At 38.9% G+C, this 19,335-nt stretch overlaps 2 protein-coding genes and 1 long non-coding RNA gene across 4 annotated transcripts; 2 read left to right on the forward strand and 1 right to left on the reverse strand.

Moving 5' to 3' along the window:
* The first annotated feature begins 11,889 nt into the window (after window positions 1-11,889).
* On the forward strand, window positions 11,890-14,196 carry LOC135437766 (venom serine protease). The gene is made up of 5 exons (XM_064695830.1): window positions 11,890-12,168; window positions 12,232-12,556; window positions 13,337-13,435; window positions 13,495-13,660; window positions 13,727-14,196. The coding sequence occupies exons 1-5, from the start codon at window positions 11,944-11,946 to the stop codon at window positions 14,112-14,114; spliced, it is 1,203 nt and encodes a 400-aa protein (XP_064551900.1). The 5' UTR covers window positions 11,890-11,943; the 3' UTR covers window positions 14,115-14,196.
* Window positions 14,197-14,317: 121 nt separating this feature from the next.
* On the reverse strand, window positions 14,318-18,527 carry LOC135437769 (uncharacterized). 2 transcript variants are annotated; one of them, XR_010437744.1, is made up of 3 exons: window positions 18,303-18,503; window positions 17,814-18,234; window positions 14,318-16,488 (listed from the first exon to the last, which is right to left on the reverse strand). It is a non-coding gene; the product is annotated as an uncharacterized LOC135437769 (long non-coding RNA). The 2 variants fall into 2 exon arrangements; XR_010437743.1 differs by lacking the exon at window positions 14,318-16,488 and having other exon boundaries at window positions 17,469-18,234; window positions 18,303-18,527.
* On the forward strand, window positions 15,553-18,020 carry LOC135437767 (venom serine protease). Its single transcript, XM_064695831.1, has 4 exons — window positions 15,553-15,795; window positions 15,858-16,287; window positions 16,343-16,511; window positions 17,651-18,020. Exons 1-4 carry the CDS (start codon window positions 15,568-15,570, stop codon window positions 18,018-18,020), a joined length of 1,197 nt encoding a protein of 398 aa, XP_064551901.1. The 5' UTR covers window positions 15,553-15,567.
* Window positions 18,528-19,335: the final 808 nt, after the last annotated feature.

The following is a 19,335-nucleotide window of genomic DNA, read 5'->3' on the forward strand; positions in this document are numbered from 1 at the left end:
CAAGTTAAAAGTTAATGAGACAACATAACTTTTGTGGTCGACTAAATGAGTAGTCGAAAAAAATATTTGCTCTCACGAGGGTCGGCTGAGTAGAAATTGCATGAAATTTAAAACAAATAATTTATAATTGAAACAAGCCTAACAGAAGCTATAAATATAAGAGTTTAAGTACATTTTTTCTTTCAAACAACAAAATGACGGTTGAACAGATTTACTAAGATAGGTGGTATTAATTATGTTGAAATAAAAGATTTTAATTCAATTAATGGTACGCCTGCGCAATAAATATGCAACACCTACAGCTCGATAGTATTGTGTATTCTGAAGTAGTTATCGACTTCTTTATCTTTTATTTATTCATAATTAGCATATTATGTTGTTATTAAAACAAGGTGCCATTAATTTGTTGGGCTCTGCTTTTGTATATGTTATTTTTTGTTAATATGAAAAATATTTAAACAGTTTAATTGTCGCTGAAGATTTCTAAAAAAAAGGGTTGTAAAATTTGCCAGTACTTATATTCATACAAAGAATATAATTTAACTTTTGTAATTTAAAACAAATATTAAAGGGATTAGCCTCTGCTTTGTCTATTTATAAAATAATGTAAAATAATTCAAGTAAGTTTTTTTTTAGTCTTTTACTACTTTTCTTTACTCGTTATTTTGTTTAACTTTTTCTCCTTTTTTCTAATTTATATATAATATATTTTAAATTTACATAGTTAATAAAGATTATTTTTATTTTTATCAAGAACATTTATTTTTATACTCACATTTTCCTTCTTAGCTCCGGACTCTAAAAAGTCTCTGACAAAATTAGCTGTAAAAATGGGCCTAGCTGGCCCTGGTAAAAATACCGCCAAAATATACTGTTAAGCTTTTAGCTTAACTTTGTCGACCACTAAATAAATAATAAAAAACATATATATTCATGATTTAAAAACCCTTCAAGTTTATCACAATGCTTTATTGCCAAATATTGCAAGAATTTTAGCTATGAAATATGTCAAATAATATTACAACATGAAAATTTTAAAACACTTTACAGGCATCGAATATATGCCCGCTTTTGACTTAAAAGAGAAATAAATTTCCTACAAATAATCTAACATTTCGAACATTTTGTTCAATACGTACTCAGGCAATTCATTACTTTACTTACAAGTCTCGCATGTACTTAAATTTGTGGCACAATTTGCGGCGCTGTGGGAGTTGAAGCTCGGCTGCAACATGTTGTAATCAATGTTCTCATGTGCGGCTCCAAAATTAAACAATTAGCGAAGCGAACGTCATGAAAAAATGTTAGAAGTGGCAAACAAAAATAATATAAAAAAAAAAAAGAAGGAAAACTTTCAAAAAGTTGTAAAATGTTTGTTAGCCCAGGGAAGGAGAACGTTGCCTGCAACTTGTGTCTTACGTCGTGTTAACATTACAAAATTTATGTGATAAGCAAAGTGCCCCGTGCCGGACATGGCATATCCTATGACCAGCATCAGCCATTAATCAGCACAGCGTTCATGCCACACACTTGTCACTCGGTCGACGCTTATCACTTGGTCCATTGAACGCCCGCCGCGTCTGGCATAAATATCACTTAAATCAGTTGACTTAGCGACACGAGCTGCAAGACGCGCGACGAGCGTAGACCCGCAGCTGGCCGGGACATATCAACTTGTAATTGTGACAATAGCTGTCAACAAAGCGCAGAGACAAACCCCATCAGCTCCAGCTCCTGCTCCTGCTCCAGCTCCAGCTCCAGCTCCAACTGCAGCCACCAAGCTCCAGCCGGCAATTCTATGCGCCAGGACAACGATAGCCAGACGACAGACTGCTCGACTGCTTAGCCAGAGAGCTGTGTGCGACCTTTTCCCCTCCTGCTCTGTCTTCCATGCGATGACAATTTTTTGACAAAATAAGATAAATTAGTTGTTCTTGCACGCTATTTGAAGCCGGGCTGTTGAAGTATTTTATGAAGAATGTTTTATATATTGAAAACAAGTTTTTTATTTTGTTATATTGAAACAAGTAGATATCTTAAATGGGCGAAAAGTTTTGCTAATAAAGAAATTCGTGGTTCTGACAGTTCCAGCAGATTAGTACACCAAATATAAATTACCAAATCTAATGGAATTTCATGGATATAAATACTTTTGATTGTCTACTATTTTATAATTTATTAACAAAAGAAAAGTGTTGAAAACTGAATCAATTTGCAAATTAAGAACTTGTTTTGCATTAATGCATTTATTGATTAATTTATTTGTAAGAAAAGTCCCATTAAAGATATTTAGTATAGTATAGAGTATACAAAGTACATTATAAACATTTTTCAGTCTTTCTTAGCTCTTTTCGCACTGGGGGGCAGTGTGCTATGTGCGAAAACTGCGCGCCATAAAATGGCGCTTACTATAAATTTTAAAGCTAGACAAAGTTATTTAAAAATCATTGAGAACTGCTCGCAGCTCGCATCCTTCGCGCTGACCACCAGCTCCTTGCCGCGCTCATTTACAATAAATTCGCGATTTCGGTTCGGTTCAGTATTCCACTTTTTTTCCCCCCCCATTTTGCGCTTTTCTGCTCTGCATTTAGCTAGATTTTGTTCGCTGTTTTTTTTTTTGTTTTTTGCACCATTGACTAAGCCAAACAAAGTCTGATGCTCGAATTTATTATGCTCACTCCAATTGCCGGCTCGACTCGGGTTTTTTGTCTTTGCTTGCGTTATTTCTTTTTGTCTATTTTTAATTTTTTCGCTTTTTCTGGTTTTGCCTTTTTTAATTCAATTTATTTTTGGATTTATACGTATTTATGCACATGGGATTCATTTCCGCTTACGGTTTCTAACTTTTAGCGCGAAAAAAGCCAAAACTCATTTTTTGCAGCCGTATTTTTCGGCGCGTTTTAATGAAAATTGATTCTGCAAAAGTGCGCAAAGGTTATTGGCGTGTCTAAATTAATGTGTACGGATGTTATATATATATATATGTATTTGCTGTAAATTGGCGTTGGGCCACGCCCATGCCAGCATGCCTAATGCCCTAAAGCGCCAGAGCCAGCGCCAGAACCAGAGCAAGCACCTGGATCTGCATTGTGTTCAATAAAATTTTGACATTTCTTAATTGAATTCCGCTGCACAAGTTTGCCGCGAACTCAAACAAAAGCCAACAAACCAAAAATCAAATTACAACAAAAGTCAGCGAGCAATGAAATTTTCCACAACACACGCTCGCACACACACACGCACACGTACGTGGTTAGCTTGTATGAGGCAAACTTAGCGCTGGCATCCACATCCACAGCCAAGTCGGGGCATAGCTGATCAGCAAGATGGGAAATTTTATAACTTCATTAAATAATTGCACGCCAAAATGCAGCAAAAACCGCAAAGAGCCGCCGCCCAGACGCAGACCAATGCCATGGACCTGCGTCCTGGCGGAGTCCTGTTCGACAGTTGCCCCAAAAACTTTTCGGGGCGCTAACTGGCAAAAGACGACAGCGTGAAGAAATCGTAGCCAGCGCCCAGCCACGTTCATAACTCACCTGCCATGTGTTGCAAGTGCTCAAATATTGAGTTTTTGGATTTTCTATTGAAATTTTCGCTTTCCTTGTTTGCTTGTGTGTGTTGTCTGTAGTGTGTTGGGTCAGCCTTCGGCAAATGAGCCACCAGTTACAATACACGTCCTCAATTAGGCGTTATTTTCAGGTAAGTGTGTGTGTGTGTGTGTGTGAGTGAAGTTGTGGTGCCTGTTACCGAGCTGAAAGGGAAAGCTTCTAAAATATGAGAGCTTGTCAAGTTGAATGTTTAGCTTGAGGATCTATTTACTTTCCACACAACAAGTTTACCCTTTATCACGTTGTTAAGTTCAGTATTTAAGCATTTAAGGCCCTTTATTTTGTTGAAGCTACCAACTTTCTTCATCATACTTCTTTCTTCACACTCTCTATGATAATCCGGAGCTTTTGTGAAAATTTCAGCAAGTCCTAAAAACGTTTTCTGTGGTTTGGTTCAAACAAATAGCTCGCCTTAAGAGCCGGTGCGTGAAACTTATTTTCCATATGTATGAACATTCCATTTGTTGAACATATTTACAGAATTTTGTACCCTGAACCCATTGCAAAGGGTATATTGGTTTTTTTGCAAATGTATGTAACCAGCGGAATTATTTAAGCTGAGCCTGATACTTGGATACCTCTCCCAATCCCCACAAAATAGGGAAATCCCGATTCTTGAAGTAATCGAACTCTTCAAACAGGGTTTACGTATCTGGCACTTCCATATTCTTAAACGGGACTAGCATCAGTTTAAGCCCTTGTACACGATTCTTGAATTCGTTATAATCGCATTATATTAACTAATATTTTGGGTAATTACAATTTGATCTAATTAAGGTCAAATAGCATTTCATCTTTTGCAACAACTGCAATTAAATGTTCTCTTGCATAATTTCTATTTCAGCTCGTCAAGCTGAATAGCCTCTTAATAAGTTTAATTTACTTCTGATGGTATTCACACCTGCCACAGGCAGTTTACACAGCACGCCGACAACTTACGCACTCGTATGTGTATTTATGAAGGTTTTTAGTACACATGCACTACGAAGTGAGGATAGCGCAGCCTGCGGCACTCATTAGCTGCATTATGTACACAGGCACACACACACACACACCTGCACACTCACTCCCACATACACGCACTGAGTGTGCACGCAAATATTTATGCCACATATTTTCACACCTGTTCGACTTTGGTTTGGTTTTCTGGTCGCTGTTCGTTGGTTTTTCGGTTGCCAGCGCCGCACTTAATTGAAATATTAAATAAGCCAATTAAAATTAAAATTATGGCTGCATTATGCCACGCCCCCGCCGCCCCCAATGCCCAGCCATTGATGGCAGACGCACGATAGCCGCCACAGTCGCAGCATTTATTGAAAATTACTGAAAATTATTATGAAATTGCAGTTGTTGGCGCAGCGACCGCGACGCATGTGCGACTGTTGATAATTTGTAAATTATTGCATTACTGATAAAAAGGCAGTTGGTGCTTTTTTCAATACTCGATTCAGTATTAATGAAGTTGGTGAACCGTTGCGAGGTTTGAGTTCAGCTACTTTCAATTATCGCGCAATTTGCTGGCATATTTTTTAGGCAAATTTAAGGACAGGGGGCTGGGCTGGGTACGAAGGGCAAACGGAAAGCTCAGGCGGTGTCCTTCGTTGTCCTTTGTAAACATGTTGACAAAACAAACGCAGGAAACGCCCCTTTCCACCCCACTCCCACCTCCAAGCTCCACGCGCCTTATCATAAATGTCATGCGACCGCAGAGCAACAATAGCTTAATTTATAATTAAATTAATTGTTGTAATTACTTCATTAGCGTTCACTTTAACCTATTCCAACTGTTCATTAGGCTCAGGTCCTGTGCTCTATTATGGCAACTCTTGCGTGCTGTTGCTGTTGTTGTTGTTGCCACCATTTGTTGTCTATGTAAATGACATCAAATGCGACACCAAATTACACAATTAGGCAACATTAACATTTAATGCGTTATGTTTACGTTTTGTTTACCTGTTTCTTCGTGCACCCCCACTCCCCGCTTCCAAAACTCACCCCTCAAAGTGTGGCCCAGGCACGCAGGTCATAAGCATTATAATCGATTGTTAGTTAATAGAATTCCCGTTGCGTTATATACTATTAGTGGTTATTAATTTAGAAGTTATGGATATTGTTGAATAGTTCCTTGTGAACTCTTTAGCCTTTCACTGCTTCCAAAAATACCCCTTTTCTTTTGGATAAATGGGTCCTAAATTGTCTAAGTTATGGGTTATTGACTGAACATATTCAGGTCGAGAATATTATCAACATATTCTTTCTGTTATACTACATAGTGTGAAATGAGAACATAAAATCCCGTGCTTAAACACAATTATGGAAATTTATTGCCAGGATATGAACTGATATGAGAGTTACTCTTATTTAAAAAGACAGCCCTGTTTTTAATAGAATTGTTAAACGAGAACTTCTTCTTATAATTATATTCAAAAGGTTCTTGGAAAGTATGTTCACCTAAATCAAATTAAAATCAAAGAAAGCTTAATTTACCAAAACTTCGATTTAGAAAACCATTTGCTATGTAAACATCATTAGAATTAAATAAATAAATATTTTACAGCTTTGTGCCATAATGATTAACTTATTATAATTATTTGTAGTATATTAGTATATTAAACTAGCTTCCAAAAAGAAACTAGCCTAAATAACTAAGACAATACCACAGCATATCTTAGCACTAAGCATATCATATGCATATATCATTATAACCAGATTTTGTATATTTAACGTGTCAAATTTTGATTTGAAGTATAGAGAAATTCTAAGAAAAAATGCACTATAAAATAACACTAATATCTTTTGACATTGCAGTATAGTCTTCTAATTGAATAGCGCATATGTAAATGTTATGCATTCAATTAAAAACTGTTGGTCATATAAATTGAAAAATTACATCTATTTATGAAAATCTGAGAGGAAAAACCCGTTACCTGACTCCGTTTCCCAACCAACCAAACGCCTCGAACACACAACGCTACCAGCGACGGTCTCGACGTTGCCGGCGTGGTCGCTTCGCCCCAAAGCAAAAACTCAACGAAGCGCCAGTTTGCAAACGAAGAGCGCCACAGCTAAGAGAGAGCGTAAATGTGCACTCTTTAGTTGCGCACGCTGCGGCGAACGCGCTGCAAGCAGCGCACGTGGCTGCTTTTCTTTTACCTTTTACGCAGCGCAAATGAGCAACAGTGGAAAATGTAAGGCAACCAAAAAAAATATGCCAAGCGGCGCTGCCGGCGCCGACGCTCCAAGAGAGCTTGAACGAGTGAGTGTGCGAGAGTGTGAGAGGGTAAGAGCGAGAGCGCGTACACGCGGCGGCCATTTGAAGCTGTGGGAAAAATTGCATAAAATGAGAGACGCTCTTTTTTTGCCAACGCGTTGCGCTGCCGTCAAAATTTTCTTTGTGTTGCTTTTGGCGGGCGATTCGTAAACAAATTCTGTGATTGGCTGACAGCCGTAGTTGGCAGGGGGTAGGGCAGGGGTCTTTGCTGCTTGTGTGTGTGTGTGAATGTAGTTTTTTGCGCCACGTTTTCTTATTAACGCGTTTTTGTGATTGGGTTTGGGGGTGCGGCCGCCACATGGCGCAGCAGCGCAGCCAGCGTCTGCGTGTCGACTTTTTTCGCATTTGCTGGCAGCGTCTGTGTGTGAAAATGTGGAAAATTGCCTATGCGCACCCAACTACAACCACAGCAAAAAAAAAAAAAAAAACAGCAACAACTTTACGAAATGAGTGTAATGAGCGTGGCGGACCGAGTGCCAGCTACATCTGCATGCTGTCTCGCTCTCGCATTACACATACGCCGCGTTATCTATGTATGACGTATGCAGTTGTTGTTGTTTTCTAACTGCGCCGTCGTCGCTGGCGCCGATGGCTGTTGGTTGGCTGCGGCTGCGGCTGCGGCGGTGTTAATGTTTTTGCGTGTTTATGTTAATCGGGCGATGCTGGCAGCGGCGCCAGCATTCTTAACAGCAGCATCGGCAGCGTTAGTCGCAGTCGCTGTCGCAGTCGCAGCAGTTGCACTGCTTGCTTAGATGACGCCTATTTTGCTGGCAGCCCCACCCGCCATACACACACACACACAAACGCATACACTTATGTATGCGCATGCATGCACATACATTTACATATGTATGTATGTACATATGTGTGTTTGTATTTGTGCGTTGTTTTTTATGCATTTACTAGGCAACATTTTGATTGCATTTTTTCTCCTCTTTTTTTAGTTTCTGCGTTTCTACGTAATGAAAAATTGTGTTCAGCTGCAGCGGCTTGGTTGAAGTGAGATAGCAAGCGAGCAGCGTTTTTTTTTTAATTGCAATTTTTCATTAATTAAAATTTGCTTAGTTTGCATTTGAAAGTTTTTATTACTGTCGTTCCTCTTTGGGTTCTGGATATATAACGGAAATTTGTATGGATTTATTGTGATTGAAGGTCCAGCAAATTGAATGAGAGTGTGTGTATGTGAGCAAAGTGATAAACTGGTTGGATGTGTTAGTGAAATGGACAGGAGCAAAGTTGAACGAATGGCGCTTTGAACGTTAAAACTAGATGCCATTGATGCAATTACTATTCAGGATTTGCAAACCGAAATATTTTAAGAATTTATGAAGCAAAAATGTAAATATATTTAGATGGAATTCTACATATTGGTTTTTCAGTTCTTTTATATATAAATTATTCTGAATATTCGGAGTATTTCATAGTTTCAAGTTCTGATGCAGTTTCAAAAATCTAAGTTCTGCTTATAGTATATCTTACAAATAAATTACAGTCAATAGCCATAACTGATTATTAAAAAGGTCTCTAAAATCGATGGGTTTAGAGAAATGCGGGATGTTAGGATGTTGATCTTAAATATAGAAGATTAGTGCACTTTCTTCTGCACAGTAAAAAACAACAAAAATTTTCACGAAACATCAAGAAATTATACTAATACAAAGTTGTCTTTTTATTAACCTATCTAAGTATATTTATTTATACATTAGTTATGCATCTCTTTTAAATCTTTAAGCTGCTGCAGCTTCTATTTCTATTATAATTTCTATTCCTTTCCATTACTTTTATGCGTTGTGCTGTCCACTAATTTGTGTGCTACTTTTTATGCCAAGCTAGCGGCAATTAATGATATGGCCACAAAGTCACAGCCACATCAAATAACAGGCATTCGGAAAGCATCCCAAAGCACCTACACAGACGCACACACTCACATATAGCACACACACACACACACCCACACCTGCACACAGAAAAAACTCAACCCCTGCTGGTAGCAATCGACAGCCAACCAATGCATGGAAAACGCATTGCCCCAGCCACAGGCCCACACAAGCCAAAGTCAAAAAGTGCGTAGCACAACCGACCAACTACACACACACACGCACACAAACGCCCAGAGAGATGGGCAGAAAACGGAGAATGCGTTGAGCTGATTGGTGGAAAGCAAAAGGACGAGAAAAAACTCTAACACATAACCGCCGCTGCACATGACGGCTGGGAACAGGGAACAGGGGATGGGGTGTTCCATGGGAGAGCTGGCAGCTGGATGCTGGGCGGAATGTCGACCACAACAATACAAAAGTCAAATTAGTGGAAAATGCAAATGCGAATAAAAAACGCAAAGCGAATGGTGCAAAAAACGGCACTAGAAAATATAGACATAGCCGCCTTATATACCACAGCAATAGATAGACAGAGAGCACGATAGAGAGTGAGCAAAAGATAATAAAGAGCACGCAACGGCAATGGAAAAACTGCAACGAGGCATTTTTTTAAAAGTGTTGGCATAAAAAATTATATTATAATTACACATCGCAGTGTTGGAAACTGGTTTCGGGTTTGCTAAAATTGTAGCCCGATTTTAGGAGCTGTCTTTTTTTCTTCTTCATTTTTAGGCTTGTGTGTGTTTTTTGTCTTTTGCGCCTTGCGTAAAGTCAATTTTGTTGCTTTTTATTAATTTCTTTTCGCCCCACCCACATATTTGCGCATTACGCGTAGTTGTTTTTCTCACCTTATTCTCTCCATTAATTGCCGTATATATTGCTCGATTTTTACGTGTATGCTAGCTTCAGTGGGAATTCCCTCGCACCGACACAACTGACAGCTGGTGTTTTATATATTTCTTGGATTTTTAGCATATTTTTTACCCTGTACTCGCTGAAAATGGGCTAAAAGCGGTATTATGGTTTTATGCGATGAGCTGAATCGATCTAGACATTCAGCCGTCTAAAAGTGTCAGAAAAAAAATACTATAGCGCAAGCTGAAATTCTGAAATATATATTCTCGTATAACAATATAATTTCTATTTTCACTTGGTAAGAAGTTTTATTTTAGCTTAACTGCAGATTATTAGAGCTTGAGACACCATAATTGGAATGTGGGTTATCGTATGGTATATACAAGGTAAGAATTGAATTGAAAACATCTAATTTTCTAATCTAATACACAGTGCGATTCCATATTTAGGCTAAGCATAAAGTTCGCATTATAAATACCGAAATTATTAAAGAATGCATTTTCAATTGTGTGTTGCTGGGCGACGATTTCGATACTTGACTGTATTAGTATGTGTGTTATTGTATTTATATATACTACTTATGTTTGTTTAAGACAAAATGATTGTAGCGACGCCGGCCACAGGGTATATCCTAGTCGGCCACTGGTTTCTTGAGTATTTTTAGTTTTTCCTCTTTAGAGCAAATATTGTTCCGTATGTTTACGCATGTAAAAAGTTAATTAAATATAAACAAATAGTAGGCACAACAGTTATATTAAAGTAAAGCTTAAATCAAATATTAACTAAATATTCTAATACAAAGCAATAATACAGAATGAAATTATTTGATTTCATATTTCTGAATAGATACATTTTTGGAGCATAAATTGTCAAAAATTTATTATTTAAATGATTTTAAGGTTTTTCATCCATTTTTTTTCAACATCCAATTTAAAACAAGATTGAATAAAACATTATTCTATAATCACAATAGTTATTTTAATAAAGGAAACAATATTCTTTAAAAAAATGAGACAGATAAAAAAACGTTGCTACATTCTTATTGAATTTGTTTACACTTTTGTTTTCACAATGCGTACTCTCTTGTGATGCTTACCAGCTTTTTTATCATAATTTAATTTGTTTAACTTTCTCGTTTTATGCATTGATAAGAAAGCAATTAAGTCTCGCATTGTTGTCCATTTAAATCTGTTTAAACAAAGTTCCACCGTACGTTGACGTTTCCCTCCCCGTTTTTGACATTTTTTATTATTTGCCTTTTAATTAGAACCCATTATTTCAGGTGTTTATTTGTTTTCGTCGCGAAGCTTATCACATAATAGCTATTGTCTGTGGCAGGTTGAACAGAAGCTAAAAGCAATAATTAGTTAAGCCCAACTAACTGAATGGCAAATGCCAAGACAATTTAGGGTAATTCAATCGATCAGTATAAACATTTTATTTGATTTTATTCATAATTTTTATTTATTTATATTTATAATAAATTGTTAAAATAAGCATCGAAACAGTTATGTAATTAAGTATTTGGGGTAATAGTGCTGATTTTTTTAAAGAACATATATTAAATACTAGAAGACAGTTTAAGACGTCGTCCGGAGCAAAAACCGTCAACTCGAGGCAGAAACAAGAATTTGGTCCAGCGACCTCAAGGTTGCCAGTCTGACGCTGAAACACCAAAGTTAGTCAGGTTAATGACGGACTTCTTATATAATAATTAAAGCTACTTGTTTCGAGGCATTTGACCTATTATCAAAAAAAAGTTTCAACTCAAATGGATGTTGCGTTGCAATACTCGCTCTGATGTTTGTATTGAATTTCTTGTTAACACCGATACCAACTAATTATAATATATGTTCTTATTATCAAGCAACCCTCGCCCGCTGCCATTGTTAGGCAATGTAAATTTCGAGCTCTTATCGGTTGCCAGTCATTTAAGTCAGGGGAAAATAGCACTACGGCGTTGGCCATAAAATTATTAGCGTTAAGCGAGTGGCAACTGCCAAGTTCAAAATGGACTGCAATTGGAGGTCGAGGTGAGGCAACATTTTCCGTTATATTTGCACAAGTGCAGCGCACAATCATTGAAATGGAAAATTGTATTCGATACAAAGCGCGACACGCGGCGTATGCGCAATGTGTTCACAACTTTGTTTTATCAACTGCTGTCACATTTAATAGTAGCACAATAAAGCAAAGTGTTGGTGGATTTGGCTTTGTCTTTGGCTTTGACTTTGGTTGTTTGTCCGAGCCACTCGTATTAGTCGGGGGCGGCAGTCAATTCCCACCCAGTTGAGTGCTGGCATCGAAGTCGAAAAGTCTTGTCACAATGCTGAGTCGTTGTCTAATCTTCGCCAGCTGCCTGCTGGCACTGCCTGCCGTTCGGGGCTACTTCGAGGGCTGCGATAACACCTATACGCTGCAGGCGGGCCCCACCTACGTCGAGTCGCCCTACTACCCCAATAACTATCCAGCGGGCACCTCGTGTCGCTACAAATTCACGGCCCCACTAGACTACTATATCAAGATACAGTGCACCATTAGTTTGCCATCGGTAAGCGGTTTACTGGCGCCCATTGTGTCCGCATTGGGATTGCTAACGCATCCTCGTTTCTAGAACAATGGCCAGTGCAGCACGGACAATTTCTGGCTGGACAGTGAGGGCGACTTGTTAATGCGTGGTGCTGAGAACTTCTGTGGCAGCGGCACCTTTAACAGGGAATCGCTCTTCACGGAGCTGACCTTCGCCTACATCTCGACGGGCAGCAATTCGGGCAAATTCCAATGCACCTTGAACGTTCTACCGCAGACCTGCAACTGTGGCTGGTCCGCCACAGCGCGCATATCGAACGGGCAACAGGCCTCGGCCAATGAATATCCCAACATGGCAGCGCTTAAGGATATCACCAGCAGCCTGCCCACATTCTGTGGTGGTACAATCGGTGGGTAGAAAGCCATGCAAAGGAGAGTAAAATCTCAAGAAGAAGAACTCAATTGTTAAGGACTCGTAAAGTAGTCATCAGTCTAGGATGCGCCTGTTTTGAGTGAATGACTAACAAGATGCACAGAAGTGAGCGTAGCCAGAATAAGGACATTTTGAAGGTCCTTCGGTTCATTCCAAATATGTGCTTCCCTATCAAAACCAGAGCGGTATAAAATTCGCATTTGGAGCGAAAGGCAGACCTTTTATCAACGATCATATTAATTAAATTTTTTTTGTTAATATTTTTTTGAATCTGCTGCAGAAAGTCTTATCAAGATTAGCAAAGCAACAACACGTCTTCGATCCCATAAACTATATATTCATACTTCACAAATATCCACAGCGCATCCGTCTCTGTTACCCTGCAAACTACCGTCACGAAAAGGTCCGTCTTTCTGTTGCTGGCAGTGCATATGTGCATATGTGAAAAACTTTTTTCACATACTAATAACTACCAAAATATTATTAACATCAGAGCACTATATCTTAAAGACCACATTGGAAAGATAGATAGAAAAATTAGTTCTTGTATAAAAAACATTTTTGGTTTACAAGTTATCTTGACCAAACTCAGCTATTACGAGCTACAATATACTCCTAGCATATCTACCAGACTGTAGACTATATCATATAAATCATATAGAAAAGCAAGGCTTTGCCTTGGCAAAGATATCACGTCTTTCTTTATTAAACTATTTTCTGAGTATCTTTTTTTATGTATGTATCTATTTCTTTGCAGTCTCCCATCGTCATATTGTAACCGCGGCTCACTGCACCATGCAGATTACTCAGGCCACCAACATTGTGGCCATTGTTGGCACCAACAACCTGCAAAATCGTAAGTTCAATAAGCTACAAACTGTCCGATTTGCCACCTTACACGCATCGCTTTTACAGCCAGCAGCTCCATCTATTACGCTCAGTATGCGATACAGCAGATGCTGCGGCACGAACAGTACCAAAACGAGCCGAATGTGGTGAATGACATCGCGGTGCTGACCACAGCCTCCAATATTAAGTGGACACGTGGCGTGGGTCCCATTTGCTTGCCGCCTGCGGGCACGTGAGTAGAGCGTCGAATAGAGACAAATGCTGAACAGATCTTCAAATAATTTCACTTTCTGTGCAGTTCTAATAGCTTTGCCTACGATGGGGTCGATGTAATAGGCTGGGGCACAACCTACTTTGCCGGTCCCACTTCCACCACGCTGCAAAAGATCAATCTGATGGTGGCCAGCAATCAGGATTGCCAAACGGATTACAATGGTGTTGCCACTATCAATTCTGGCCAAATGTGCACCTACGACTATAACGGCCAGAGTCGCGACTCATGCCAGTACGATTCAGGTGGTCCGGTCATCAAGCGCCTCTCCAAGCAGTTCCTTGTGGGCATCATCAGTTTCGGCAAGAATTGCGCCTCCACCCCCTATGCCATGGGCGTCAACACCCGAGTCACCACATATGTCGATTGGATACGCCAAAAGACTGCTTATTCAAATTGTGTAGTAACTATGTAACTAGTAATTCTATCAAAATCAATCTACAATCCAAATCTGATTCGACCTTTAACAACATTAAAGAATATTTATCAAATAGAAACTGCAAATATTTCTTAGATTTCAAATTTCTATTTTTCCCTAAAGGAAAGCTAAGTTTCTCGGTTACTAAATGTGTAGAAAACGTTAAAACGACACATTTAAAGGTCAAATAAAATGGTTAATCGATTTGAAATGGAGCATTTAATTTAAAATAATTGGTTTATTTCCAAATTTAGATCATAAATTCCAAAATTTTGATAATCATAATCGTTTCAGCCAGCATTAAAGGTATAAAGGCGAATACCCTCGGATTTCCCCTGACCCGCTCGACCGCTCAACACGCCCCGGACGCACAGACTTCGGCTACTGGCAGCACACTGAACGCAGCAAAGAGCGGCTCAAGCCTAGCTTAGCCATACAAACATGAAGCTCTCCCAATTCCTAAAATGGGCCTATTGTTGTTCTTGTTTTTGGCGTTCTTTCGTTTCCTTTTTGGGCGTGATGCGTACGTGACTAATTTGTGTGCAAATTGTTCGTGTTGTTGTTGACGGCCATTTTATTGCTTTCAAGGTGAGCTGCAAACGAGACAAATTCGAAGTCGAATTCGAGCGTAATTTCTGAACAGCACTGTTATTGTTATTGCTCCATCTATTCCTCTGTTCAAGCTGATGTTTGAAGTGGAAAGAACAGTGCATTTTGGAAGAAAGCTTTAATATCGCTCCAATCAGCCTTGTGACGTCACAGCTAATGCATATGTTTTCCCTATGTTATTCATGTAAGGTGTAGCTTATTGTTACTTGCGAAAAGGCTCTTTGACTTACACGTCCCGAATCGAGTCTAATTTGAATACTGTGGTGATCCTTCACATATTCGATTTATGGAATACGACTACTCTAAATACCAATTTAAATATCGCGTTGCGGTTAAGAACTCCAAAAACTTTATTTTTAATTGCGAGACAAAAGTCTGTCAACACAAAATTCGGATTATCTCCAATTCTTCAAACTTCAAACTTGCAGGCACATCTCCACTCTTTCGAAGCTATGACTCGTTGAGAATTCTAAGCAAATCGAACACAGTCAAATCTACTTTCTCTCGTATTTTCTAACGGTAGGCGCAATCGCTTATAGTTATTAAGAAATATAGCAAAAATATGCTTCATATTATTATTCAGATCCCTGCATAAAGGTAACAATATACATATTTGATGAATAACTGGCTTTTATACTATTTGCAGGGGCTGAAAATCACACAGCCGAAAGAGTCAATAGTCGTGGCATTGACATCGTAATCTACTTTCGTCAGGGGACTGACTTATTTAAAATATATTTTATTTGTTTTATGGCTCCCCAATTCTGATATAAGAGCTGGCACTGCATGTGATGCCACTTGCAGTCGCTGTCGATAATACTTGAGATAATATTCTGTGAGAATGTTCGAGCCGCCATCTCCCAGTTTGATGCTGCTGCTGCTGCTGCCACTGATGCTCAGCATGGTGGACGGCCAGCAGTGCAGCCGGCATTACAACCTGCAGACCAATCAACTCATCAACATAACCAGCTCTAATTTTCCAAGGGCTCTGCCAGCGGGCAGCAGCTGTCGTTACCAGATTAAAGCGCCTCCCAATCATGTGATACACCTGACTTGTCGCTTCGAAGTGGTAACGACAAATAACGATTGCTTACCAGGCTGGCAGCTTCTGTGACTCTTGTTTGGTTTTAGTATCCCGACATCTGTCAGTCCAAGTTTCTCTTCATCTCACGCGACGGAGATATGGAATTCCGTGATGCCGAGCGCTATTGTCGCATGGGTCAAGTGTCCCGCACCTCGAACTATCAATCCATAGCCTTGGGCTACCAGTCGATCAGTGCCTCAACCCAGCAGCGCGCCAGGCTGAGCTGCCAGGCGGTGGCACGTCGCGTGCCCTGCGACTGCGGCTGGTCGCAGCCGACGCGCATCACGAACGGCGTCGAGGCGACCAAGCACGAGTATCCCTCAATGGTGGGTCTGCGGGAGATTGGCTCCAATCAGCCCATCTTCTGTGGCGGCAGCATCGTCAGTGATCGCTTCATTGTCACCGCAGCGCATTGCACGGTCCAGCGATTGGCCACTCGACTCTTGGCTCTGGTGGGTGATCACGATCTCAGCAGTGGTAAGAACTCTTTCTTCTTCTCAGGACCTATACTCACTAATTTTTTGCTTAACAGCTAGCGAATCGATGTTCGCTTTTCAATATGCCATACAAACCATTATCAATCATCCGGCCTACAACAGCATTGGAGATACAAACGATATCGCTCTGCTCCAGACATTGGCACCAATCGAATTTTCACGAGGCGTGGCGCCCATTTGCCTGCCCTTTGGACAGACACAATTGTAAGTCAAAGTATTTATTACAATTTTTAACTAGGCAGCCGATTCCTCGACTGCTTTAAGTATACCCTGTTAACTATAAGAGCTGAAAGCAGCTTTAAATACCGGAAATACGTTATCTCCAGTAACTGAAGCCATCAAACCCTAACGATAACACATGTCAGACCGCAAAATATACAAGTATATAGTCATGAAATGTGTAACACATAGGAGACACCTCCGACTCCATAAAAATTCTAGATTAACATATACAGATAGTTCCGAAAGTTGGTTCTATTCTATTATGCTCACTGTATGTATGTCATTTAGCTGCGCAGCTATATCGGTCGAAAATTAAGTTCTTGGATGGCAAAATATTCTGTTTACCAAGATATATTCCTCAAACTCTCAGCATTTACAAGCTTCACTATTCTGGTCATTAAATCTTCGGCGTGCCGAAGATATCCTTACCTTCTCGTTTGTTCCTACAAATATTTTAAGCAAATTTGCCATTTATATTACTTATAGACGGAATATTTATTAAATCACAAAACAATATCATAACTTTACCAAACTCTGAAAAACTTTTATATTCTTCAAGACATCTTGAACAAATAAGCTATACGAACTTCACTACTATCCTCACACATCCACAAAACTCTATGGGTGTTTAATCTTCGGCATGCCGTAAAAGGCGGCTCTCTCTCATATCAATCTAGCACAAAATATTTTACAGCCACAGTAATTATCTCATTTATTAAAAAAAAAGGTCTATCCTATCTATCTAAAAGGTTTTGGGTGGAGAACAGCAGTTAACTTACTGACGTAAGAATTTTATCTCAGGTGGACTCAAACTCTTCTTTTATATAAATTTAAAAGCGAAATTTTATGATTTTATCATTTAGGTAAAACTTATCTTATGAGTATATTTAACAAGATTTAACTGAGAATTAACTATGTATCAACAAAAATATATTAAACTTATTAGGTCACTTCAAAATGTTAATCTTGAATTCCAGCGAAATAATTAAATAGTAAGTAATTTCACGAATCTATCATACTAAACTATTAACTTAAACGAGTTGGGAATTACTGCAAATCGAGCTCAGTTTAATGTCTATTGTGATCTAACAATCTTCACTTATTTCTTGCAATTTCATTAGAGCGGAAACCTACGAGTTGGTCGATATTGCTGGCTGGGGCACTTTGGGCTTTGGTTTTGCCAAATCGAACACGCTGCAAAAGGCCCGATTGATGACCATTGTGAATACTGAGTGCAGTGTCCGGTATAATGTCACCATAGCCCCCAATCAGGTGTGCACTTACGATCATACGGGATTGGGCCAGGACTCCTGCCAGTACGATTCGGGCGGACCCGTTATCCAGCGCCAACGCTCACGCATGTTCCTGCTCGGCATCATCAGCTACGGACGCGCCTGTGGCCAGCGCTTTGGCATTGGAGTCAACACTCGCGTCTCGGCACATCTCAACTGGCTTTGGCGCTATTTGGGCGGCTCGGTTTGTGCGCGTTAGAGGAGTGGCTGGTGTTTATTGACTGTTGGGCTTCGCAATGCCATATGCAGCTGGCAGCTGGCAGCTGGAAAACTCTCGACAATTGCCAGACAACTCTCTTGGCATTGCCCCTCAGGCATTTACCGCTCCAGCATCTTCTTCGGCTGCTGCTGCTGCTCCTCTTGCTGTTGCTTCTTTCGCCTCAGTTTTGCAGTCTTGAAGTGTTGACAAAAGCCTTAATTTGCATTTAAATTAAAAAGCTGTGACATGTTTTGCCTATATTTAAACAATGCACAAACTTACAGCCCATCCTTCTGGCCAAGCAGCCTACAGCTCCGTGCATAGTTTCCACCAACTACAATAAAATGTACTGACATTTTATACACTTACCCTAGCTAAGTACTTTAAGTTTATGGTTATTTTGATCGTTTGATATCATATGGCTAAGACCGAAAGTTTATTTTACAAATTTATAATCAAGCTGAACAAGTTTATTCAAAATTAAAACGAATTTTAAATCTGATGCCTACTTTGGTATTCATTGAAAAGACTTGGCTCATATATTACATTTTTTTGTGCGTCGAGTTCGTGTTCGTTTATTTTATATTTAAGTAAAGCTCTGCAACACACAAGAGTTGGTTGAACATACTATATTAATATATATGCATAAATATAATTTTGTTAGATAACAATAAAAAAAAATCTAGCATTTTTATATGCGGGTAAGAACGAAAATGATTTTCTCTACGGTAGCTTCATCTTTAAATAATGCATAAAAATTAGCGGGTGTTTTGCGCACAATAATGATTTATTTTATTTATTTATTTATGGATTAAACTTTATTTTCTATTTATTTATAAACAGTCGACGAATCAAGTGCCACCTAAGTATTTAATACAAAAGAATAAAATAAAATAAGTTGAAAGCCTAATCAGAAAAGATTATTAAATTAAAAACAAACTTTTGCATTGCTTTTTTGCTTGAAAGTTTTTACTTAAAAAAATACAAAATATGTTCTTCATTTGTAGGCCCCAAAAAGCTAAGATGCTAAGCTACCTTACCAGAGATTACATTTTTGATATGATGCTATTAGTTAGATTACCAAAAACTAATTTTCTTTTGAAAGCGAAAAATTTTCTAAAATACATTTAAATTAATCTGGAATTATTTTTGGTTCTGTAGTATCTTGTTTCACACATTTAAAACGCAGTTACTTTCAACATTTTACTTTTAAGGGCATTCACTAGTCAGCTACTTGTTGTTATTGTTGTTTTATTTTCATTTATTGTAAAATGCAACTCATAATTGTTGTTGTAATTGTATGCTAACTCAATTT

Source organism: Drosophila montana, unplaced genomic scaffold (genome assembly GCF_035044405.1).
Source record: "Drosophila montana isolate Dmon_TW-CO22-7 unplaced genomic scaffold, ASM3504440v1 contig_3833_1, whole genome shotgun sequence".
NCBI lineage: Eukaryota > Metazoa > Arthropoda > Insecta > Diptera > Drosophilidae > Drosophila > Drosophila montana.

What these genes read in the sequence shown, in the direction of transcription:
- LOC135437766 (XM_064695830.1), top strand. Translation starts at nt 11,944, where the DNA reads ATGCTGAGTCGTTGTCTAATCTTCGCCAGCTGCCTGCTGGCACTGCCT. An exon ending in CACCAACAACCTGCAAAATC is followed by an intron (nt 13,436 to 13,494) that starts GTAAGTTCAATA and finishes TCGCTTTTACAG; the next exon opens with CCAGCAGCTCCATCTATTAC. An exon ending in TGCTTGCCGCCTGCGGGCAC is followed by an intron (nt 13,661 to 13,726) that starts GTGAGTAGAGCG and finishes CTTTCTGTGCAG; the next exon opens with TTCTAATAGCTTTGCCTACG.
- LOC135437767 (XM_064695831.1), top strand. Translation starts at nt 15,568, where the DNA reads ATGTTCGAGCCGCCATCTCCCAGTTTGATGCTGCTGCTGCTGCTGCCA. An exon ending in TGACTTGTCGCTTCGAAGTG is followed by an intron (nt 15,796 to 15,857) that starts GTAACGACAAAT and finishes GTTTGGTTTTAG; the next exon opens with TATCCCGACATCTGTCAGTC. An exon ending in TGATCACGATCTCAGCAGTG is followed by an intron (nt 16,288 to 16,342) that starts GTAAGAACTCTT and finishes TTTGCTTAACAG; the next exon opens with CTAGCGAATCGATGTTCGCT.